This window comes from Hipposideros armiger, unplaced genomic scaffold (genome assembly GCF_001890085.2).
Source record: "Hipposideros armiger isolate ML-2016 unplaced genomic scaffold, ASM189008v1 scaffold_28, whole genome shotgun sequence".
NCBI classification, from domain to species: domain Eukaryota; kingdom Metazoa; phylum Chordata; class Mammalia; order Chiroptera; family Hipposideridae; genus Hipposideros; species Hipposideros armiger.
In genome coordinates this window covers 2,264,623-2,291,313 of record NW_017731378.1, presented here as the reverse complement: position 1 = coordinate 2,291,313, position 26,691 = coordinate 2,264,623, and the positions used below count along the sequence as shown (strand labels likewise).

Here is a 26,691-nt window from a genome sequence, read left to right as displayed (position 1 = left end):
ACGGGAATGTATATGAGGTTCTTAAACTGATTATTCTGCCTTGCCTGGGTACTCCATGTGCCAATCCGTCATTTACTGTGACTCCATACCAGCTCAAGCCCCGAGGCTAATGGATGTATGAATGCAGGCTAATAGGCAATTTTGTGTAATGGAAGTGAATAGTCTGTTATGGGAAATACAGAGAGATGGCTCTGAAAGAAGTGGAAAATAGTAAAGTTAAAACCATTTAATGAAGAATTTTAGTGCTTAATACATTTTTAATGTTTGCTATAATAAGTAATAGGAAACCACAGGAGACTATTTTTTTAGATTTTAGAAAAACATTTATTATAGTAAAAATTCCCCATAAAATAAATGTACAGATATTACAATTAATAGTAATATTTATCTCAAAGAATAAGTCAAGAGAATTATCTTAAATGCAAATACAAATGAGATAACATTTTTCAAATACCAACTTAGTAAATGTTTTCTCTTTATTGTGGTAAAATATACATAAAATTTACCATTTTAACAGTTTTAAGGAGTACAGTACAATTCAGTGGCATTAAGCTCATTCACAATTTTGTGTAATCGTCGCCATTATTCATTCCCAGAGCTTTTTTTTAAACATTTTTTATCATCACAAACACAAAGTCTGTACCCATTAAATATTAACTCCCCGTTCCTTCCACCCCGCAGGCCCTGGTAACCTCTAGTCTACTTTGAACATCTATGAATTCGATTACTTTAATCATACACTATTTGTACTTTTGTTTCTGGTTTATTTCACTTAGCATAATGTTTTCAAGGTTCATTCACATTGTAGCAAATATTAGAATTTTGTTTTTAAGGTGATTATATATATATATATATATATATATATATATATATATATACATATATATATATACCTTCTGTTTGTCCATCTGTTGATGAACACAGTAGACTTTTAACTGATGAGAAATGATAAAAAATGATGTTTGAGGAGGACTACCCTGAAGCTGTGTTTTTCCATATCAGATCTCAGGATACATGATCCATTCTTTTTATCAAATTTGTGAATTTAATTATTGGAACAGTTTCAGAAAGTTATGAAAAATAAAAAGCAACTTTATGAGTCATTAGTGCTGAAAGGGGGAAAAGTGCATGTCCTAGAGATGCTTAGAACATCAAAAGTTACAGATTTTATAAATGAGAGGTAGAAAACATTCCTAAACTCAAGCTTCAGCAAAGTAAATAAAGTCCAACACCATTCTAAGTTTTTTGTTCCCAAGTTCAAGAACTGGCAGGTCACACCCCCTGCACAAGACTTTGCTTTCTAACAAGCAATCCAGACAGATCCCAACATCGAGTGGCTGAGATGGAGCTCCTGGAAATCACCACTCTTGCTCTTACTATTTGTGTCATTTCCCTGGTTTTCCTTTTTATGTGGAAGGAAAGTCACAAAGGCAGAGGGCTCCCCCCGGGCCCAACTCCCCTTCCCATCATTGGGAATCTGATGCAGCTAAACTTCAAGGACATACCTGCATCTTTCTCCAAGGTAAGGGGGTTTCATTCTGGGTTGGTCAGCTCCAGGTAAGGGGGGTCACCTTCGGGCTCTGCACGAGACCACTGCAGGCTGGCTTTTTTACCTCAGTCTTTCTTAGTTGGACTCATCACTGAGGCGCTTTGTGGGGGTCTGTCTCTGTGTTACAATATAAATATCCTCTTTCTCTCTGGACTGGATCACTTTAGAGCAGGTATGTTGCTCTAACCTGAGATATAGGTTGAATTTTAGTGAATGAGAAAATTCTGGGATCAGAACATGTTTTAACTGAAAGGCTCCCAATCCCCTAAGCACAGAACATGTACCAAAAGGCAAGCCCAGCAAATGTAAACATGCATTAAATGCCCTTTATTTTATTACTACTACTACTATTTCGCACTAACGATCTGTGGGGTGCTTTGTGACCCTCCTTTGTGATCCCAGCCCCCTCCCCAACATCTTGCTCTGCCAGCTCAGCTTTGCTACCCTGACTGACATTCATTACTTTGGAAATAACAAGACAAGATATTATCGCCTTGAATTTATTGTGCAAGGATATATTCTCCAACCTAAATGTCCATTGATGCATACAAATAAATAAATATATATATATATATATACAAATATATATATGAGGATATATATATCCTCATCCCCACATATACTAGAATATTATTTAGCCTTAAAAAAAAGAAGAAGGAAATCCTGCTATTTACAACAACATGGATGAACCTGGAAGACATTATCCTAAGTAATATAAGTCAGACACAAAAAGACAAATGTTGCATGATCTCACTCACATGTGGAATCTAAAACAGTCAAACTTATAGAAGTTTGCGGGAGTCCAGCTTCCGCAGGTCCAGGGGTTCCCTCAGGTGGAGACGGAGTCGGTGAGAGAGAGAGACTGAGACAGAGTTTTTCACTTGTGAGAAAAAGAGGGAAGTGTTTATTCAAGGCACAGCGTTTTTCTTATATACTGGTTACACACATTTGCTTTAGGCTGAGGTTACTTACTTCCTAAGGGATGGCGGTTACAGTTTTGCTGGCAAGCAGTTTTTTCCCCACTGGGGAGGGAGTCATTATTTTTGCAATACATTTCTTAACAGTAGGCTACTTATTTAGAAATATCCTGTTATGTCTGAAAGTATAGGCTGTGGGGTATATTTGTTAATGTCATCAGGAAACGGTTTGTTTCACTAACTTAGCTATTTTTATTTTATAACCATGAAGAGCTAGCAGTTTGCAGAGAGCAAGTCTTTACTAATTTTTATTTAGTTACTAGCAGTATCTTATAAATTCTACGAAGCATCAACACTTTATGCATATTATAATAGCAGGAAAATTTATGGAGAAAAAGCTACTCTCGTGGAGGTAAGCACATTCTCTTACCAGGGCGTCAAGCAATGTTTATTTTTAATTTGGTTTTCTGTGGCATGAGATATCACAAGACCAACCATAAGGCAGTGCCCCAGACATCCCGCGGCTCCCAACAGAAGTTAGAGAGTAAATGGTGTTTGAAAACCATCCCCCAATTGTTGGCTGTTTCAGCACTCTATTTTTCCTCTTGGAACACTGCTATCATAAGCGTGTAGGTTCCATCTGTTTTAATACCTGCTTAGTGGGTCTGCCCCAAGCCCTTACCCTTGCTGCTCCTTGTTCATCTTTAGTTTAACCTAAAATCTTACCTCCTCATAGATTCCTGACTTCTCTATTTTATTAAGTTCTCCCATTATCACCCACAAAGCACATTCTTTATCGCTTGCGTAGATGTATGCTCAGTTTGTACTGCAATTGTAGCTTGTTTGGCTGTTTAGGGCTTGTCACTTTCACTAGACTCTTAAATTCCATGAGGGCTCCTGGGCTGTACACAGGATCTGACTCAGGGTAGATGCTTAGGAAATATTTGCTCAATGGTTATATATTATAAATGAAGGAAAGAATGAATCCATGACTATACCCTAGGTGAAATTTCTAAAATGGAATTTGTGGGGCAAAGTCTAAGTCACGTGTAAATTATTACTTAATTTCTAACCAAGCCTCCAGTGGAGAGATTTCATAATAGCACTTACACAACTGCTTGCATCTTTTTCCAGTTAGCCAAGGAGTATGGCCCTGTTTACATGTTGTACTTTGGATCCCAGCCCACGGTGGTCTTACATGGATATGAAGTAATAAAGGAAGCTCTAATCGACCAGGGTGATGAATTCCTTGGCAGAGGACCGTTTCCAATTATTACAGATGTCCAAAAAGGACATGGTATGTTTCAAATCAAAATATAAGTTCATTTTCTTTAGCAAAAAAATGATTAACTAACTTAATGAATGTCTGTTCTGTCCCCAAGCAACTGATTAGATGTGACTGCAATGCAATTCTGATGCTAACTACCCAGAGTTAGTGCTGATGCCATAGGTTAAGGGCCTTGTCCAAAACAAGATAGCTCTCACTTCAGATGCTAGCCATAAGTTCAGGGATCCCCAGGCCATCCATACTTCCAACCAACTGGCTAAAAATTCAGGCGTTCCCACGACCTTCTCAGGTTCAATAATTGGTAGAATTATTTACAGAACTCGGGAAGGTGCTATACTTACAGCTTTATTATATAAAGGATGTAAATGAAGAGACACAGGGCAAAGTTTGGGAGGGTCCCAAATGCTGAGCTTCTGTATCTTCTCCCTGGGAATCAGCATATGTTACCCTCTTGGCCCATTGATATGTTCACCAACCAAGAAGCTCACCTGAGTTTTGTTGTCCAGGTTTTTATAGGAGCTTCATTACACAGGCATGATTGATGGAGTCATTGGCCACATGAGTCAACTCAATCTCTAGCTCCCCCACTCCCTGGAAGTTTAGGTCAGACTGACATCCATTGGCTCAAAGCCCCAACCCTTTAAATACAGAGTTGGTCTTTCTGACATGGCCAGCCCCATCTTGAAACTGTCTAGAGGTCCAACTGTGAATCACCTCATTATCATAAACTCAGGTGCTGTTCCAGGGGCTCACCATGAACAACAGACATTTCTAACACTTGGGAAATTTCAAAGGTTTAGAAGTTCCCTCCCAGGAACCAGAGATAAAGACCAGACACATTCTTTTATTATACAACAGATGCTCTGATAGCTCTATTGAGATGAACATTTATTTATCTTACAAAAGTTCCTTGTAAGGTAAATCTGCAAATATTTTATTAGTTTTAGGTGTACAAAACAACATAATAGTTAGACATTTACACCCCTCACAAATTGATAACCTGCCCCAATCTGCTACCCCTTTGACATCTTATATAGCTGTTACAATACCATTGACTATATTCCCTATGCTGTACTTTATTTTACATCCTGTGACTATATATACAGAGGGTGCCAAAGAAATGTATACACATTTTAAGAGATACTATCTATGTAGCAGTAGTAATTGCCATAATCAGAAGTGTCTGGACACTGATGGTAACCACTTTGAGCACCTCTTATAACTGCAGAAGTCAAATGTGACTATATATGGAGTATTACAATTTTAATATGTTTTTTCCTTTCTTAAAATGTGTATACATTTTTTTTGCACACTCTCTCTCTATATATAATTATAGTTAACATACAATATCATTCTACTTCAGCTTCAGGAGTATAGCGCAGTGGTCAGGCATCTACACAGTCTATGAAGTGATCCCCCTGGTAAGTCTAGCACCCATCTGACACCCTACAGAATCTTTATATTATTGATTATATTCCCCATATGGGATTTCATATTCCCGTGACTATATTGTGACTACCAATCAAGTCATGATGTTTTTGTTTAATCCCTATGATACAGGTCACAGCTTCAGGTTCATAATCCAGAAATCAGTCTTTTCTTTGCTCCCTTTTTGACGTTCCAGTCTTAGGGAGATCATTTGCTTGGCAGTTAGCAGCAGCAAACAAGCATTGACTTTTGAGAGGATACAATACACTGATGAAAATGATGGTGCATTAAGAGAAGTAGGAAATTCAGAATAAGTAACAGGTCTTGTACAAAGGAAGAACTTAAAAAGCCCTGGCACGGAACACACTGGGCTCCTCTGCTCCTTTGCTTTTTATTCAGATGAGGCTAACCATCGCTGTAGGAAATTCAGAGGAGACTAGAACGGTAAATCCCATATTGATCTGCTTTGAAGTTGCTTCTCCTCATAGTGAAAAGCACAAATAGAACGAAACCACAACTTAGAGGGATATGAGGTGTAAGAACAGGCACTGAGGAAAGGGGTTTGTGACAACACATGCCATTTTGGACCATTTTTAACAAAACCAGACAGGGCCCTTCTTACCCTTGGGAATATTCTCCACTTCTCAATGATTTTCCGCTGCCCCATTCCATCATCTCTGCCCCCTGTTCACCAGAGCTTGTTTTTTCTTTGCGACAAATATTTCACCCAAACTGCCAGTTGCTGAATCCCTGCTAAGGGACACTGGTATTGGTTCAGGGTAGACACAAGAGATCAGCTGTAGGGAGAATCTGACTCCATGATACAAAACACTTCCCCGCTCCTTGCTTCTTTTCTAGGAATCCTTTTCAGTAATGGAGAGACATGGAAGCAAATGCGACGCTTCTCCCTTATGACCCTGAGGAACTTTGGGATGGGGAAGAGAAGCATCGAGGAGAGGGTCCAGGAGGAAGCCCGGTGCCTGGTGGAGGAGCTCAGAAAAACAGAGGGTGAATTCCACGGACCATCCCTTCGGGGGCGAGGGGACTTCCTATACACACTGCTCCCAGTCACAGCTCCCCCTTTGGGTGTCACTCTATGGTCCACAATCTGCTCTATTAATTAGAGAGTTGGCTAGGGAAAAAGGCCGGGGAAGAAATGATCCAGAGCTGTTAGGACTCTCAGCTCCTTTCGCTTGGACTCATTTCCCAACTTCAGCACTTACTGGGTATGTAAACTTGGGCAAGTTACTTAATTTCTCTAAGATGCAGTTTCCACATCTGAAAAATGGGGCTAAAAATCAAACCTCAGAGTGAGAGTTAAATAATATAGTTTGCAAAACATCTACACAATATTTAGCATGTGATAAAATGCTCCATAATATCACTTGTTGCTCTTTCGACTGTTATCATACTCGGTTATCGTATAACATAATATTAGTAGCATAGTATGGTACTATATAACATACAGTATTCGTATTACTAGAAGATGCCAACATCTGACTTGGGGAAGTTTAGAGAAAATAAATTCTATGTATAAATCTGAGCAGGAAGGAAGTTCTTGTTGAAATCCTGTTGCAGGCTGATGAGAATTCTAAGTGTTTTTTTCTCACATCAGCTCAGCCCGTTGACCCTACTTTCATCCTCAACTGTGCTCCCTGCAACATCATCTGCTCCATCCTCTTCAATGAGCGTTTCCACTATGACAATGAGATGTTCCTTTCCCTGATGGATTTGTTAGGTGAAAACTTTAGGAACGTAAACTCTCCGTGGAACCAGGTAAGGCCATGGCTGCACTGCACTCCTGGTCGATCCCATTGGCCCACTGGTAGCTTGCAGCAGGGGAAAGGGCTATGACCTCCACTGACCTCCACCGGGGACAAAGTGCCAGTGTGAGCATTCATTGTCACCTTCCCTCCATGTATGTTGAGTGAACGAGTGCAGTGTCACTTATCCCAGCATCATTGGAAGGTTGCTCTCTGTTTGCCTCCATGGGCTTACTCACACAAAAGAAGACAATGTTCCCGGTTGCCTATGTTTCTTTTAAGGCCCATGCGCCCATTTTGCCCCTTACGACTCTAGGGTTGGCTGAAGGAGATGGGAAGGGAACACTCACCTGTGTGTGACAATCACCCTTCCTTCTCTGCCGCTTGGAAACTGGAGGAAGGATCTTACCTGGCCAGGCCTCACACGGCTCTGCTCGGAAACTCTGGTTCCTCTTCACAAACTGAATTTCTGGTGTATGTTTTATCCCATTTTTAGATGTACAATCTATGGCCAGGACTCATAAGGCATCTCCCTGGAGAGCACAGAACATTTTCAAAACGGCTTCATGATGTTAAATATTTCATTCTGAAGAAAGTGAAGGAGCATCAGGAGTCCCTGGACCCTAGTAACCCTCAGGACTACACTGACTGTTTCCTCAGCAAGATGGAGCAGGTACTGCATCTTATCATCCCGTGCTAGCGCTTGAGGGCACAGTCTCCCGTCTTGGTAATTCCTGATGTTTTGATTTTCATGGCAATGGGATACACTATTATGAATAATAATAGAAATTTGGACCATCCGAGTGGCTCAGTTGGTTAAAAGCTCACTTAAGAGTGTGAGCTCTGAGCAACAGGGTCGCTGGTTCTATTCCTGGCTCGAGCTGAACTGCCAACAGCTGTCAACAGGTGGCAGGATGGCTCAGCTAAATAATAATAATAATAGAAATTCAAAAATAGTCTAAAGCCCTCTTTTTCCTTTGTATTTCCATTTACTTCCTACACGTGGGCATTAAAATCTCTATATTCTCGGGCTGACTGTGTGGCTCAGTTGGTTAAGAATTGGCTTAAGAGCACGAGCTCTGAGCAACAGGGCCACCGGTTCGATTCCCACATGGGCCAGTGATGCTGTGCCTGAGCTGAGCTGTCACTGAGCTGCCAACAGGTGACAGGTGGCTCAGCTGGTGTAACAACAATGTTACCTGTTCGATGGTGGGCTATGCCCACCTGCAACTAAGATTGAACACGGCACGTTGAGCTTAAAGGCCGCAAGCTGCCAATGGGAAGCCAGATGGTGACTGGCGCCCTCCACAATGAAGATTGAAGAACAACAACTTGTCTGGTCCCCTTCCCCAATTTCCCAACACTGTTCTCCTTCCCCAATTCCCCAATAAAATCTTAAAAAAAAAAATCTATATATTCTCAGTACATATTTAGGATGAGCCCCATGATATATACACTTACATATAAGTGCATGTTTCTGAACCATACGAATTACATTAGTTTCTATCCTAATAGCAATGAAAATCATTTGCAGGGTCTAAGCCCTGTGTAAAGAATGATATTGTGATGTGGAAGACATATTGGAGGAGTCAACAGTGGATGCAGAGAGAACAGCTAGTAATTGCCTGAGGGTGAGTTTCCTGGCAGCAGGGCCTAAAATAGGGATTTGTATGAAAGTGATTTCTTAAGGGAGTTCCATTAGGAAAAACTTGTGTGTGAATAAGAGAAACAGGAGGGGAAGGGGAAAAAGTTAAACCTAGATGTAGTTTCATGTTAAGTCTAGTCTCTGCCTGATCTTATAAGGGGCTGTAGTGTATAACTTCAGTGCAGTTTGTCAGGCCCTGAGGCAAGGGAGCTGGGCTTTTGTACCCCTGCACACATTAGTCACTGGCTACAGGCAGCCCCATGACGATAGCGTTTGGGGCTGATGAACCCCCAGGCATCTCCTGGCAATGTGGCTCCAGTGCTTAAGGGACTCCTCCAAGAAAGTTAAGAGATTGGGCCATAGCAGCTAGAGATAGGTGACCTGAATCAATAAAAGGGATCTGGGCATGGTACCTATAGCATCTTCTACGTGAGACTATTGCGGTAGTCCAAGGCAGAGGCGATGGCCATGGGCGCTGGTGGTAAGGTGAAAAGATGTGGACAGATTTGAGAGACCTCAAGGACGTACAATTAACAGTATTGCTGGTGAGTTGGGAAATGCAAGAGATGAGATGCTAGGTTCCTGGTCTGCCTAACTGGATGGAGGCTGGGGCCATTCTCCAATACCGGAAACACTGGGAGGGGACCATACCAAAGCCTTGAGATTCACTGAACTAAGTTAGAGGAAGAAACAAAAGGCAAGTTGATATGCCAATGTCTAGATTTCAGCCATTCCATTCCTCCTTCTCTTCCTCTTTATGTCTATTTTCCTGTAAGATAACTATCAATAGGAGATGAGTAGAAATTTCTGAATTGTTTCTGCTTTCCAGTAAGTTTTGATCCATTCTGTTTTAATATTACATCTCTATAACCTTACTGCACAATAGATTTGGGTTGTGTTAAGAATGAAAATGGTAGAGTCCATCCTACTTAGTGAAATGATAGAGTTAGAACATAAATACAATATATGTTAATATTTCCATTTTCTCCCTTACTCTCTTCACCAACAAAGACTTTTAAAAACTAACTGAGCTTTCTGTTGTGAGGGAGTTATTTTAAATGCTCAATATTGTTGATTTGAGATAAAGGCAGTAAGGACTATAGGTAGGAAGTGACAAAGTGCCTAAAAATTTACATATCCATATGCAGAAATCATTCCATTTTGAAATCAATAGGAGAGATATATTATAAAGAAATTGAGTGAAAAACTTCATTCAGAGCTTTCAAAATGAAGCTAATTTTTAAAAAAGTACCCTAATACTTTCCTCAAATTTAAAAACCAATAGTATTAAAAGCCCACCAAAAAATAATCTTCAATGAAAACAATCTAAAGATGGTAGGATAATTTAAGTAGAAATAGAAATATTTAATAATAATAGAATAATAATACAAATATAAAACTTTTATTAACTTAACTAGTGTTATAGCATTAAACATTCATTTATTCAACAAATTCTTAGGGTCAGTTATTATGCCAGGTATGGGGGATATGTCAACAAAGAAGATGTAATCCCTATTGTTTTTCATTATTATTATTAGTTTTAGGTGTACAAAACCGCACAGTGATTAGACATTTACACATCTCCCAAAATGATAGCCCCAGCAAGTCTACCACCCATCTGACAGCATACATATTACAATACCGTTGACTATATTCCCTATATTGTATTTTACATCTCGTGACTATATATATTTTTAATTAAAGTTGACATTCAATATTATTTTATATTAGTTTTAGGTGTATAGCATAGTAGTTAGGCATTTATTTAATTTATGAAGTGATCCCCCAGATAAGTCTAGTACCCATCTGACACTATACATAGTTTTTACAATATTATTGACTATATTCCCCATACTGTATTTCACATCCCCATGACTATTTTGTGACTAACAATCTGTGTTTCCTAATCCCTTACCTTTCTCACCCATCCTCCCAACTCCCCTCCCATCTAGCAACCATCAATTTGTTCTCTGCATCTATGAGTCTATTTCTATTTTGTTTGCTCCTTTATTCTGTTCTTTAGATTCCACATACGAGTATAAGTGAGATCATAAAGTCCATCCATGTTGTTGCAAATGTTAAAATTTCATTCTTTTTTTTTTTTTTTAGCTGAGCCATCCTGCCACCTGTTGGCAACTCAGCTCAGGCCAGGAATTGAACCGGCGACCCTATTGCTCAGAGCTCACACTCTTGAGTGAGCTCTTAACCAACTGAGCCACTCGGCCAGCCCTTAAAATTTTATTCTTTTTATGGCAGAGTAATACATCATATATATATATATATGTATATATGTATATATATATATATATATATATATCACGATTTCTTTATCCAATTGCCTATGAATTTCAGTTGTTTCCATATATTGGGTTGTCGGAAAAGTCATGACATATTTTTTCTATGTTTTTCGTTGCCAAAATGCGTCATGACTTTTCAGACAACCCAATATATCTTGGCTATTGTGAATAGTATTGTAGTAAACATAGGGGTGCATATATGTTTTCAGATTAATGTTTTGGATTTCTTTGGGTAAATATCCAGGAGTGCAATTGCTGGATCATAAGGTAGTTCTATTTTTAATTTTTTGAGGAAATTCTATACTGTTTTCCATAGTGGTTGCACCAATTTGCAGTCCCACCAATAGTGCACGAGGGTTCCCTTTTCTCTACATCTTTACCAACACTTGTTGTTTGTTGATTTATTTGTTGATGGTGGTCATTCTTACCAGTATGAGGTAGTATCTCATTGTAGTTTTTATTTGCGTTTCTTTGATGATTAGTGACATTGAGCTAATCATATGTCTATTGGCCAGCTGTATGTACTCTTTGGAGAAATGTCTATTCAGGTCCTCTGCCCATTATTTAATTGTATTGTTTGGTTTTTTGGTGTTAAGTTATATGAGATTTTTATAAATTTTGGATATTAACACCTTATCAGATATATCTGGCAAATATTTTCCCCCATTCAGTAGGATATCTTTTCATTTTGTTGGTGGTTTCCTTTGCTGTGCAAAAACTTTTTAGTTTGATGTAGTCCCATTTGTTTATTTTTGTTTCCCTTGCCCAAGGATATATATCAGTAAAAATATTACTAAGGATAATGTATGAGAGTTTACTTCCTATATTTTCTTCTGGGAGTTTTATGGTTTCAGGTCTTACATTTAAGTCTTTAATCCATTTTGAGTTTATTCGTGTATATGGCATAAGAAGGTAGTCGAGTTTCATTGTTTTGCATGTATCTGTCCAGTTTTTCCAGCACCATTTATTGAATAGACTGTCTTTACCCTAGTGTAAATTCTTGCTTTCTTTGTCATAGATTAAATGACCATATAGGCATGGTTTTATTTCTGGGCTTTCTATTCTGTTCTTCTAAGTCTGTGTAAGTGAAGGAAACAGACCAGCCATGAGCCAGTGATTTCTTTACATTCTGCTCGCATAGAGCTTGTCATCTGGTCTTTTTCATTAAATAGAATACAAAAAAATATCGTTCATCAGGTATTTGTATATATGAAGCATTGTTCCAAGAGCTTCCAACCATTAACTCTTTTGATCTTTACACTAAACCTAGGGTGTATGTTCTATTTTTCATCCCAGTTTCACAGATGATAAAACTGAGTAAAGAGTAAAAGTAATTTGCCGAGGGCCCACATCTGTTCATTGACTAGCCTGGGATTGAACCCAGGAGTTTCGATTCCATGACTGACGTTTCTTATCTACTATACAACAATGCACAAAATGAAGTCTATTACTAGTAAAGGGGTAGGACTGTGTAGCTCTGATAAGCCATTTCCTTCTTTTTAACTCATGTAGCCAATAACTCTACCACCTACAGGAGAAACACAACCCAGTGTCTGAATTTAACTTGGAGAACTTGGTAACCTGTGGATCAAATTTGTTTGCCGCAGGAACAGAGACAACTGGTATCACCCTGAAATTTGGGCTCCTGCTCCTAATGAAGCACCCGGAGGTGAAAGGTACAGAAAATTTTCTAGTGACCGAATAAAACATAAGATCCTGGCACTAGATGAAAGTAGAAAGGTACTGCTGACAGTAACTGCTTTGCTTTCTCTGGGCTGCCTTGTAGAGCATCATGTGAAGGGCCATCCATGTGGTTTTGCTTTTGTAGATCAGATTTATGTAATAATGCTGGTAAGGAAAAGACAACTTTAAGAACTCAAAGGCTGCCATTTAAGTTGAAAAACAGAGGAGCTTCTGAATCCCAACTCTTATATATCAGATGCAATGCCCAAAGATGAGCCCTGTTTACATGAGGGACCCATGGGTCCCCATACTGGATTCTCATTCTAGACCAGCGGATACCTAGCTGTGTCACCTCAAACAAATTATTTCATCTTGCAGGCATCTGTTTTCCCATCTTGAAAAATGGACCAGACTCCCCAAAGGGGACTTTTAGCTCTGATATAATTTAAAATTTAAAAATAAAATTATAGTAGCTCAATTTTTCTCAAGCACATTCTCAGAGCACAGGCCTTAGGAAGCCAGTGTTTATACTGCTCAACAAAACGGTGTTTGCCATTCCCATAACCATGTAGGAGAGTGGATGAAGCCGACGAAGGAGATGCTCCTGCTAAGGAGTAAACATTTTCCCTTTACAGCTGTTTGGCCAGGAATCATGGGATAAGTCATAATCCTGCCACAAAGGTCCTCCTCTCACTAGCACATGAGAACAAACCAATTAAGGCAGGAGGCTGCAAACATAGTTGACCCAGCTTTTATGTTTCCTTCAGCAAAGTCTCTGGTATTTTGCAGCAAAATTGAAAACAGAAATTCCATCAGGAGCAGAGTAATGAGCTCTGTAGCAACATGTCTTTGACCTTGGTTGGGAGCCTTTTCCAGGCCACTTTCTGTTGCATATTGCAAACACTTCAGGTAATTTTCAGGTGTCCAGAGAACATCCCTTGCATAGCATTCATGATTCATGTCTCTTCAGCTAAAGTTCATGAAGAAATCGACCGCGTGATTGGACGCAACCAAAGCCCCTGCATGAAGGACAAGACGAGGCTGCCCTACACAGAGGCTGTGGTGCATGAGATACAAAGATACATCACCCTCCTTCCTTCTGATATACCTCATGCTGTGATCCGGGACACGAAATTCAGACAATATGTCATCCCCAAGGTTAGATGTGTCTGGGAAAACTGATAGAAGGTGTGGCATGGCAACTCAGTAGGGCCTGTGAGAGGCTCTCAGTTCTATTTCAGGAAGAGAGGCCATCAAGTGTCATGGAAAGAACACAAGGTCAGAGTCAGATGACCTGGGTTTCAAATCTGTCACTGTCATGCAGTGCACCATTCTGTCACCTCTGCAGCCCTGTCTCTGCCTTCCTAGAATGGGAGAGACTGACCTGAGGTTTCCACGTTCCACTACTCTCATATAGAATATATTGAGGGAGCAGGGATTTCTATTATGAGAATCTTACGAGAACTGAAATCTGCTTTTTCATGATGGATTATGAAAAAGGGGAAGAGATGGAAAATGTGTCTATAGCTCTAAGGTAATCAAACCAAGTGTCAACAGTCTTTACCCAAATTGTCTCCTTCCAGGGCCTCACATACAGGACATTTGGGATAGCACCACCCCTAACTGTTAACATTTGTAGAACAGTTAGCATTCACCAAAATCTTTACATGCCTACTAGGGATGTAGCCAGTCTCCTGTAGTGATTAGGTGCTTGGGTTTTACATTAAAAAGTTCCAGAGCATCAAACAGGAAGAAAAGGTGCCAAACCTGATCAAAATACTACAAAACAGCCACCAATCTTACTTACAAATATCAGTGCAAAAGTCAATAAACACATAAGTCTAGCATCACATTAAAAACAATATACCACCAGGGCTGGCCAAGTGGCTCAGTTGGTTAAGAGCTCGCTCAAGGGTTTGAGCTCTGAGTAACAGCAGTTTGATTCCCGGCCTGAGCTGAGCAGCCACTGAGCTGCCAACAGGTAGCAGGATGGCTCAGCTTAAACAACAACAACAACAACAACAACAAAAACAATATACTACCAACAAGCTTAAGATAATCAGGAACATAGGAATGGCCTAACATCAGGAGATCTAGTTTAATAAAACTCACCATATAAATAGAATTTAGGAAAAACAAAACAAAATAAATAAAATTTAGGGCAAAAATCACACAATAGTCTCATTTGTATAGAAAATGCTTTTGATAATATTCAATATCCATTTTTAAATTTTTAACCCTTAATAAAATAGGAATTGATTAATAGCTATTTAGCCAGAAAAAAGTATTTCTCAAATCATGCTTAATGATGAAAGACTAAAAGCACTCCCATTAATATTAAGAATAAGACAAGGCTATATTCTATTACTAATATCACTTAAATAGAATTAGAAAAAGGTAATATGGGATAAAAATATTTAAAAGGAAGAGGCAAAATTGTAAATGATATAATTGTACCTGGAAAATATAAGAAAATTAACAGAAGCACCGCTGCAAAAATAGAATTATTCAGTGGTTAGGTACAAATTTATTATTTTTAAAGAATCAGTTGCCACCTGTATAAAATAAAAACTAAAGAATGTAAGAAGACAAGTTTTCATTAATAAAAACAGATAAAATACTTAGGAATAAACTGAATAAAGAAATTCAAGGTCTATAGAAAGAAAACTTTAAAATGTTAATGAGAGATACAAAATTTTTGAGTAAATTACAAGACTTACTCTGTTTGGGTAGGAAGATAGCAGTGATCCCCAAATCAATTTATATTGGGTTGTTGGAAAATTCGTGACGTATTTTTTCTATGTTTTTCGTTGCAAAAATGTGTCATGACTTTTTCGATAACCCAATACATCTATGAGCTCTCAATGAAAATATCAACCAGATTTTTTTTTAGAACTAAACTAACAGAGCCCAAATTTGATATGGAAAATTCAAAAATAAAAAATAGTCAGGGACAGATCCTACCAAATGTTAAAATATAATATAAAGTCATAATTATTAAAGCAGTGTAATACAGCTTCTTGAATAGATCAATTGAATAAAGTATCGAAATAAACTTAATTATACATGGGGCCGGCCGAGTGGCGCGATGGTTAAGAACTCGCTTGGGATGCCAGAGGGCCCCGGTTCGGATCCCACATATGAGGGCCAGTGACACTGCCCTCTACAGCTAAGATGCTGAACAACAGCTCAACCTGGAGCTGGGCTGCCGTGGGTCGCAGGCGACGGCGTGGGCTGCAGCCCCTGTGGCAGTGGGTTGCCATGGGCTACCGTCTGTAGCCAGCAGCCAGCGTGAGCGGCCAGCAGCCGCAGTGAGCGGCCGTCCAGAAGCCGGCGACTGATCTGCCTCGCCCAGGAAGAGCGCAATGATGGTGCCAACTTGGGCCAGTGAAGCAATGTCCTCCACAACTAGACTGAAGAACAAAACGACAGCAACTTGTCTGTTCCCCTTCCCCCAATTCCCCAATAAAAATCTTTAAAAAAAACAAAACAAAACAAAAAAAAAACAAAAAAAAAAAAACTTAATTATACATGGAAACTTAGTATGTAATAAAGTTACCTTCTTCCTTGTATCCTAAAGGGAAAATATGGATTATTCTATGGAAGTTGGAAAACTATTGGGAGAGAAGGAAAAAAATAACAGAAGATCCCAGTCTCACACTTTACATGAAAATTTATTTTTGGTGCCTCAGCTATATACATATAGAATATTAAACTGTGAAAGTACTAAAGATAAAAGCAATATTTTAAAAAAAAGATTTTATTGGGGAATTGGGGGAGGGGAACAGCGTTGGGGAATCGGGGAAGGGGAACAGACAAGTTGCTGTTCTTTTTGTTCCTCAGCCTAGTTGTAGAGGACATCGCTTCACTGGCCCATGTTGCACTCTCCCAGGGTGAGGCAGTCGCTTGCCGGCCATTGGACGGTCGCTCACAGCAGCCCAGCTCCAGGTCGAGCTGTTGTTCACCATCTTAGCTGTAGAGGGCGCAGCGTCACTGGCCCTTATATGTGGGATCTGAACCGGGGCCCTGCTGCTCAGAGCTGGCGTCCCAAGCCAACTCCTAACCAATGTGCCACTTGGCCGGTCCAAAGCAATACTTTTTTTTATTATTATTAGTTTCAGGGTGTACAAAACAATGTAATAGACATTTATACCCTTCACAAAGTAATAATTCCCCTCCCCAATCTATTACCCCTCTGACATCGTATATAGCTGTTACTGTACAATTGGCTATATTCCCTATGCTGTACTCCACATCCTGTGAATATATATACATATATATATAAATTATAGTTGACATTCAGTATATTCAGTGTCAGCTTCAGGAGTATAGATAGTGCAGTGGTCACGCATCTATACAGTCCATGAAGTGATCCCCCTGATAAGTCCATTGCCCATCTGGCACCTTACATGATCTTTACAACATTGTTGATTATATTCCCATACTGTATTTAATAACTTTTTTTTGAGAATTTCAGAGTGACAAATGACTTTCTAACATTGACCGAAGGAAAGAGTAATAAGAAGGCCATACATTTAAAAATTGATAAATTTGGTTATACACAAATAAGAAAAATCTGCCTAGAAAAGAAGTAGAGTCAAAAGACAAATGACAAACTGAGAGAAAATTTTGCATTGTTTATAAGACCAAAAAACTAGTTACTGAAAAATAAAATGAACTCCTATAGTCAGTATGAATAAATCCCCAAACTAACAGATACAGTGCAAAAAAAACAAAATTAAAACTTGAGTAAAAGTGATTACAAATGGTTTTTAAATGTGTAAAAATATACTCACACAATAAAATATGTTGAAAATAAAAATTATAAACATACTTTTACTTATCATCATATATTGGCAGGATATAAAAAAATAGTAGTATTTTTGCTAGTAGTATAAATTGGTGTAACCTCTATGGAAGACAATGTGGTACTATCTATCAAAATTCAAAACACACATACAATTTGAAGAGTAGCTCCAGTAATAGGAATTTATCCTTTGTGTGTATTTTCCCCAAAATAAGAATATTCATTGCAGCAATATTTGTGATATTTGAAGATTGGGAAATCCCCACATGTTCATTTTAAAAGGACTTTAAAAATTCCTTTATTTCTATAAAGTGGAATACTAAGCAAGCTATATATAGCACACTATAGGATGCTACTATTTGTGTGAAAATATTGGAGGAGATATATATATATATATATATATATATATATATATATCCTTTTTTTATATTAGTTTCAGGTGTACAGAACAATGCAATAGTTATCCTTTCACCCCTCACACAGTAACAACCCCCCTCCCCCATCCACTGCCCTCCCACCCCCGATATCATACCTATTACAATTTCATTGACTCCATTCCCACACTCTACTCCACGTCCCATAACTATATGTATATATAATTATATTTGACATCAATATTATTCAACATCAGTTCAGAATTACAGTTCTGTGGTCAAGCCTCTACACTGACTATGAAGTGGTCTCCCTAACAAGACATGAGTCCATCTGGCCCCCTAAAAAATATTTACAACATTATTGTTTATATTCCCCAATTTTCAATCCATAGGATACCTCCCAAAGCATAGATCATAAAATGGTAATTGTAATTACATCAACAAGAAAACCAGGGGACTTGAGGATAGAAAGAGAGACTTATTTTCCCTTTATTTCTATAAAGTGGAATACTAAGCATATTTTTTGCACATTTTTTTTTGTATTTAATTCTTAAATTGTGTTTAAGGAAATACAAAATAAAGTAAAAATGGATAAAGGAGGATTTCACTTAAACAGGGGTGCTTAACAGGATCACTTAGAACTTGGGTCAAATTCTAACCACACCACTTGCTAAAAGTATAACCTCAAGTAAAAATGGATAAAGGAAGATTTCACTTAAACAGGAGTGCTTAACAGGATCAGCTAGAACTTGGGTCAAATTCTAACCATGCCACTTGCTAAAAGTATAATCTCAAGTAAGTTATTTTTTCCTCTGAATTGCAAGTTCCTCACTTATACAATGTGAACAAAAAGAGAGCCTATTGGATATAGTTGAAGTGAGAATTAAATATGATTTATAAACAGATCAGCACAGTGTCTGGTAAATGTGAAGCATCCAATATAAATGGTAGTTATCATTTAAGCCTGTGTTTTTGTTACCCCACCCCATTTTACAAGTGAGGAAAGTGGAGTCTGATTCAACAGGTTCAAGGTTTCATTTCTCATTTTCTTCCATTCGTACCTGAATTTAGAAAGGAGGAAATTGTGAAAAAGTAGGCTCTTCCGATTTGAGACAGCAATTCTAGTAAAGCTCATGTCTAGACAATATGTGTTGCAAACCCCCATTTATCAACAACTGATTATTGCACATTGGCCATAACATCACTCTTACCAAAGAGAACCATCCTATTATTCAATAAAACATATTGTATGATAGTGTGTATAAAATAGCCAAACTCGAGACCATCGTTCACCAGGCAAGCTTAAGTGTGCTCAGTCCTAATCAACCCACTATTGTTAAGAGCATTAACCTTGTTTATGAACCAAGGACAGGCATGATAAAGGATCACTTCTCTCTCTGCTTCTTGGTTCCAGGGCACTGCTGTGTTGCCATTGTTGTCTTCGGCCTTGTTAGATTGCAAGGAGTTTCCCAATCCAGAGAAGTTTGATCCAGGCCACTTTTTGGATAAAGATGGCCGCTTCAAGAAATCAGAATACTTCATGCCTTTTTCCATTGGTAAATACAAATAAATACATCCAAACCATACACGTGAACATTTTGGACAACTTTTAGCTTCACTGAATTTATGGCATAGCTAAGCAATCCATGGATGATAGCAAACGTTACAACCTGCCAAATCTGAATGGAGCCATTTAAGTTTGTACACTTGTAGAATTAGGTAAATCACCCAGGGACCGTTTTGTTGTTGGGTGATTGAATATAATACCAGTTTTTAAATAAACCAAAACCAGTCAATCCAATTCACATGTCACATATTACCCGATGACAAAGGGACCTGGCCTTTGCAAACTCTTCTCTGTTGATCTTCCCTTTGTAATATTGACTTTTAATAAGTCAACATAAGTGTTCAACATAAAAAAATGGAAAAAGCAGGAAAAAATACGGGGGGGAGAGAAACAAAAATTGTCTGCTATTTCACCCTACAGAGATAATCACTATTAGTATATCTTATTGTATATACATCAAACAGTTGTTTAGGTATACATAATAGATGCATATTTTAAAATAAAATTTGGTTCATTCTGTATAAGCTATTGGGTTGTCAGAAAAGTCCTGATGTATTTTTTCTAGTTTTTCGTTGCAAAAATGTGTCATGACTTGTCTGACAAGCCAATATTTGATAACCTGTTTTCATTTAATCTGTTGTGATAAAGGACAGACTGTGTGGTATTAAATAATCTTCCACATAAACATATTTAGGTTGCATTGAATGATAGATGCACAAGGATTTATTTCATTAATCCATTACAGATGGATGTCCAGTTTTCATCTAACTATCAATATCATAAATTATAACGCAAGTGATACCCTAATAGGTGAATCCCTAATTCCTACAGTTAAATCCCCAGAAGGAGAACTACTGAATTAAAGAATGAAAACTTTTTAGAGAGTTTTGATAAGTACCAACAAATATCCCTGTACCGATTTATTGTCCTTGGGTAGTTGGTGAGCTTTTCCTTTTCTGATCAGTGTTTTCCATGGCTCTTAGGGGCATATTGTATTTAAATGTGAGCTATTGTATTTGCATTTGGGACGAGCTAATGGACATGTTTCCTCCTTCTAGGGAAACGGGCCTGTCTTGGAGAGTCCCTGGCCCGCATGGAGCTGTTCCTCTTCTTCACCACCATTCTGCAAAACTTCTCCCTGAAGCCCCTAGTGGAGCCAGAGGAACTAGAGACAAAACCCATTGCTTCTGGGTTTATCAACATCCCACCATCTTTCAAGCTGTGCTTTATTCCTAGATAAAATTTTTTTCTCTTTTAATCATTTCAATCAAAGCAATTGCTTTTTCCTTTCGCTCCCTTGTACCCCACCCCCACCCCAATAGTCTCTCTCTTCATTTTAAATACTGCCTAAGACAGAAACTTGACTCACTAAAAACTTGATGGACATTTGTTTAAATTGACAAATCCCTTGACAAAAAAAAGGAGCTGGGTCCTGAAAACTCCAAGGGTACAAACAATATATTTATACCCTGTACGTTTCTTTATAAACCATGCTCCAGCCGACCAAAGACCAGACCCACACAAGGCCTTCCTCAGGGATAGTCAACAAACAGGGGAGCCTTCATGCGTTCTGTGGCTTTGGAGATTTGCTGATTTTCTGTGTTTTTTTTTAAAACCCAGAAATTAATATCATGGCCTATATGTATTATTTCTGTTTCCAATTGAAAGCACTCATGGTTTCTGCTGCACTCTCAAAATAAACCCTCCCACAGTAGATTTTCTTTGTACGTTTGACTTTATTTCAAGTCTCAAAAATGTATCCCCTTGAGTTATGGACACTCTGCAGTTAGGATATAATAAATAGATAAAATTAAATGATAACCATCGATCAAAAATCTCTCCCTGCCCCACCCCCAATCTGTTTGCAACCATTGATTTGCATGGGGCTCAAAGGGCCTCCTCAGATAAGAAGTCAAACTGTGTCCACAGCTAGGATTGAGACAAACTGTATCCTGTTCAGAAAGAGGTGAGAGGCGGGGCTGAGGGTTGGAGAGCAACAGGGCCCATTGCAAGGAAAGACTGAGTACTCCCAAGAGAAGAGTGACCCAGAAAATAGCTGCATTAACTGCCCCAGCCGTGGTCCAGTGGGATGCTGTTAGCAGCGGCTGCCACAATAGGGTGGCTCAAATACCAGCAGGCAGCCCAGCCTCCAGGGACACTGGGAGGAAAAGGGGCTCTAAATGTAGAGCAGAGCTTCTGGGTAAATACCCAAAAGAATTAAAAGCAGGGACTGGAACAGATATTTGTACACCCATGTTCCTATAAGCATTATTCACAATAGCCAAAAGGTAGAAATAACCCCAATGTCTATTGAAGAATGAATCGATAAACAAAATGTGGCATTCGTGTGTATATACACAATGGAATATTATTCAGCCTTAAAAAGGGAAGGATATATATTCTGACACATGCTGCAACATGGGTGAACCTTAAAAGTGCTATACTAAGTGAAAGAAGTCAGATACAAAAGACCACATATTGTACGATTCCATTTGTATGAACTATTCAGAATAGGCAAACCCATATAGAGAAAGAAAGTGGGTTAGTGATTGCTTAGGCCTGGAAAGTGACTACAGATGGGCACAGGGTTTACTTGGAGGGTGAGGAAAGTATTGTAATATTAGATTGCCGTGATGACTAAACAACCGTGTGTATTCTAAAAACCACTGAATGCTATACTTAAATGGGTGAATTTTATAGAATGTGAATTATATCTCAAAAAAGCTGTCTTTTAAAAAAAATGAATATAGACACAAGCACAGAATCATTACTAAATAGCACAAATTGTCCTGATAAATTAGAAGCATGATAACTGATAAGTGCTTAATGTCTCACAGGTATCTTATAAACCCTGCCTCAAGGCAGGCAGCAATCAAAACTCAGGTTCAAGACAATATCTCAGCTCAAGGCAAGCTGAAACATCAGAAATATGGAATTGTTCCAGCCAGTAATGGGAAGACCCTAGTACCAGGCATGACCAGAAGTAGAGGGATTGGGCCGCTTAAGGGGGGTAAACAATCCAATCTAGAGTTTCCAAGGGGGCTGGGCAAACTCAGGCTAGGCTGAGGCTGATGTTAAGATAGGAGAAAAAGGAGAGATGGATTGAATTTCATGCATAGGTCCTCTCTGGTAAATAGTAGATATTTCTACAAATTTGCAATAACAGCAAGACAAATTTAGGACAAAATACCTTTGGCCTTATTGATGTCAAATATTAAGTCTCAAAGACCCTAACATAATCCAGTACAAAAGTTATAATATATTTAGAGCAGTCAGTTCTAGCTCTGAATTTTTGGTGAAGCTGCATTCAACTTCATATTTATGGTCATTTGGGATGAAATAACCCCCATAAATTTCCAATTTTCAGGGCTCTTATAGACCAAGCCCAAGAAGGTTGCTCAGGGCTCTCCTATTTATCTTGTCTGTTAATTTCTAGCATTTAAGGAATATGTTTGATCTTCAATGATGATCCAGTTGCTCAAACTGAAAAAAAATTGATCTTAGATCACAATTATTCTTATCTTCAGGGTCAGTGCTTGCTTCAGGAGGAAACAAAGAACAGAATAAAGCTAATAGGTTTTGAAATCTGATTACATCTGACGTTTTTAGCTGTGTGATCTTGGGCTGGTCCACATTTTCTCTGATCATCTAAAGAATAAAATTAATGACACCTACCTTCTCGGGGTAGAAAGTTGAGGATTAGTGATTATGTATTAGGAGGGGTTCATACATGATGTTTTTTTGTTATGTAACCATTGAAAATTCCACCACAGTTAATGCATATTCAAGTTTTAAGTTTTAAACCATTCATTGTTTTTTTTTCCTACGCTGTTTCATGGTTTAATGTGTAAAATTCCAGGCTTAGTCACTATTCAGTCAATTAATATTTGTTGTTATATCTCTCTGAGATAATAGTGACACGTTGGATTTCTTTTATCCTTCTTATTGTAATATTGTATTTCTCTGAATCTAAGATGCCATCTGTTTTAGGATACATTCCAGTTTCAGAGATACTAAAATGTGAAATAAACAACACCTTAGAATCAATGGAATATAGTTGCACCCTACTACATTTGGGCCTATCATCCGTTACTGGTCCGGTTAACAGGGCTGCTCAAAGTCTGAATTATGTTAGTCCCTTCATTTCAGGTGACCAGATGACTTAGAGTCAGAGTCTCCTTTTCCAGTTAACCTTCTGCCTGATACCTTGCTACCCCATACCTAATGTGATGTCATATCAGCAAATACACATTACATACTTTTTTTCAAACTCACAAACAACCTCTTTACTCTCAACAAGGAAGATTACACAGGCACAGGCTATTTACAAATTAGGCAACACTGGTACACAGAATGGATTCAGAGTCCATGCCATTCGTGCTCCCTGGCAGTCTGAGTTAACATGTCACCGAACCTATGATTGCCCTGTTGGAAGTAGGGTTAGTGGGGGCATGTGGAAGAGCCTGGGTTTCTGGAATTCCACTTAATCATTTCCTTTTCCTGCCCTGTTCTAAAGTCAACAAAATGTCAGTGTAGAGGAGACAGTTCATTATTTGTTATAGCTCTTCAACATGTATTTAATACATGTCACACACCAAGTATAAGGGGGACTGGGAGTCCAAAAACAAATAAGATATTGTCTCTGGCCTTAAGGACCTTATATTTTAAACAGGAAAGACAAAAAAATAAGCCAACAATTATAGGATAATGCTATGTTTGTAGAGAGATATGCACAGAGTTTTATGAAAACACAAGGGAGGGACACTGAAATCAGACCAGGGGTAAATAATAGGAAAGGTTTAGGGAAAATGATGCCTGAACTTCATTTGAAAATACAAGTAGGAGGGAGAGGATGTGTTCAAAACCTCTTCGATGTTGGTGTATTTTCCCATAGTTTTTAAAAATCAGAGAAAAAATTCACAGAGACTTTTGAGAGATTGCAAATTGTTTGGTATGGCGAGCAGGAAGGAAGATTGTTGGTGAAAAGAGACTATATGATGTTGGAAAGGCAGTCCACATCACATCGTGAGGGCCTTGTTGCCAGGGAGAGAAGTTTGGACTTAACTAAGGAGAGCCAATGAAGGATCTAAACAGCTCAAGGGAGGGGCAAGCGGGAGACCTGTGTGGTTGGCCCTGAAGGACTATCGCGCTGGCTGGTACATGACTTGCGCAGTGGGCGGGGACTGAATCCCAGGCGGTAAGGCAGATCCCAGCAAGGATGAAAGGGAGCAGGACTGAGCAGTGGGAGTGGACTTGAAAAGCAAGGGGCAGTTGTGAGGATGGGCAAGAAAGAAAACCGCAAGGGCTGCTTCGAGGCCCAGTACCTTTGGGAAAGGAGTGAAAAGGAAGAATTTAGAGCAGCTCCCATGTTCTTGACTTGGGCAACAGGTGGTGCCATTTCCCAAGAAGAGCGGCTCTGGGGGTGGGGGGGTGGGGGCGAAGAGATGCTGCATTTAGATTCAAACAGGGTGCACCTGAAGTCCCTGAGGACTAGGCAAAAGGGGGAAGCATCCTAGTCAAGGCAATAAGAAAATAATAAACACAGCATCTACAGTGTATGCAAAACTGTTATTAAAAAAGCGAGGCATGCCTTGCACAGACAATGCAGGGGATGAGGCCCAAAGGGAGTTTATCTGGACAGTAAGTATAGCCTGTTTATAGAGAGCACTGAAAATCCAACACTAGAGGTTAGGCTGGATTCAAAACATGGAGGAAACCCCAGAAGGATTTATCTTCTGGGAAACTCCAGAAGGGCTGCATTTGGAGGAAAGTATATTCAAGAATATTTATTCTGGCAAGTTCCAGTTGAAGATAGTGGGGAAAGGGCATTTTGAATTGACTTCCAACTCTTGAAACCAACTGTAAGCAAAATAAAAGATCAAAAAATAAAAAATAAACAGGGAAAAAGTTATAAAACAAAACTATGAAGAATGACTACCAAATGAAGAGAATTTTGGCTTAAAATCTGTGAGAACACAGACCCAACACATCCCTGTGCAGACCCTGGAAAAGAGATCAATTTACCTAAAATTAAGTGTCATGTTCCTGAATATGGATTGAATAATTAGCCTCTAAAGACAAAATATATGGTTGAAAAAACATAGGAGCATAACAATCACCATCCCTTAATGAATTATATTCTTTTTTTCTTTAGGGCCATTAGTTGGCAACCATTATTTCATCTTGTGAAGAAACGATGTTTTTTTTTAAAGATTTTATTGGGGAACTGGGGGAGGGGAACAGTGTTGAGGAACTGGGGAAGGGGACCAGCCAAGTTGTTGTTCTTCAGTCTTCATTGTGGAGTGTGCCAGTTGCCACCTGGCTGCCTGTCGGCAGCTTGTGGCCTCTAAGCTCAAGGTGTGGCATTCAATCTCAGTTGTGGGGGCGCGTAGCCACCGTCTCTTGTGGGAGTCAAACCAGCAGCCTTGTTGTTAGGAGCACACGCTCTATCCACTGAGCCATCTGGGAGGCAGCTCAGCTCAAGGTGCCGAGTTCAGTCTTAGTTGCGGGTGGGCAAAGCCCACCATCAAACAGGCAATCTTGTTGTTATACCAGCTGAGCCATCCTGCCACCTGTTGGCAGCTCAGCGATAGCTCAGCTCGGGCACAGCATCACTGGTCCTTGTGGGAATCGAACCAGCAGCCCTGTTGCTCAGAGCTCATGCTCTTAAGCCAACTCTTAACCAACTGAGCCACTTGGCCGGCCTGAGAGACATTTTTTAAAGGTAAGTGATTACTTCAGCTTTCATTTTCTTCTGTTAAATGTATATTAAAAACAATTCAATATAGTAATTTTTATTTTTAAAAGCATAAAGATGTTTTTGTAAAATTATCTAGCCTTCTATCTGCAAAATTGATTCATTTGACAAACATTTATTGGGTACCTAGTATGTGCTAAGTGTTATTCTAAGCACTGAGGACAAAGCCGTGAAAAAAACATTGCCTTTATGCAACCTACATTTTAGTGGTGGGTACAGACAAAAAAAGAAAGAAAGAAAAGAACTACACAGTATTATATAGGAACTATGTAGTATAGTACATAGGAATTATATAGTATACCTGTAGGTAATCACAAGTATTATGAAGAAGTATGAAGCAAAGGGTTAGCAAATGATAAGGGGTAGCAGCCAGGGACTAGTTTAGGTATGGATGTCAGTGCCAACCACTCAGAGGTGGTGGTATTTTTTTTTTTTAAGATTTTTATTGGGGAATTGGGGGATGGGAACAGTGCTGGGGAATTGGGGGAAGGGGAACAGACAACTTGCTGTCTTTTTATTCTTCAGTCTAGTTGTGGAGGACGTTGCTTCACTGGCCCAAGTTGGCACCGTCATTGCGCTCTTCCCTGGCGAGGCAGATCAGTCGCCGGCTTCTGGA

At 39.0% G+C, this 26,691-nt stretch overlaps 1 protein-coding gene across 1 annotated transcript; it reads left to right on the top strand.

Moving 5' to 3' along the window:
* The first annotated feature begins 1,109 nt into the window (after positions 1-1,109).
* On the top strand, positions 1,110-21,034 carry LOC109379576 (cytochrome P450 2C23-like). The gene is made up of 9 exons (XM_019636233.1): positions 1,110-1,522; positions 3,601-3,763; positions 6,041-6,190; positions 6,798-6,958; positions 7,442-7,618; positions 12,422-12,563; positions 13,541-13,728; positions 19,166-19,307; positions 20,377-21,034. The coding sequence occupies exons 1-9, from the start codon at positions 1,343-1,345 to the stop codon at positions 20,556-20,558; spliced, it is 1,485 nt and encodes a 494-aa protein (XP_019491778.1). The 5' UTR covers positions 1,110-1,342; the 3' UTR covers positions 20,559-21,034.
* Positions 21,035-26,691: the final 5,657 nt, after the last annotated feature.

Coding starts and splice junctions, on each gene's coding strand:
- LOC109379576 (XM_019636233.1), top strand. CDS start 1,343: ATGGAGCTCCTGGAAATCACCACTCTTGCTCTTACTATTTGTGTCATT. Junction 7,619..12,421: donor TCCTCAGCAAGATGGAGCAG/GTACTGCATCTT, acceptor TACCACCTACAG/GAGAAACACAACCCAGTGTC. Junction 13,729..19,165: donor GACAATATGTCATCCCCAAG/GTTAGATGTGTC, acceptor TCTTGGTTCCAG/GGCACTGCTGTGTTGCCATT.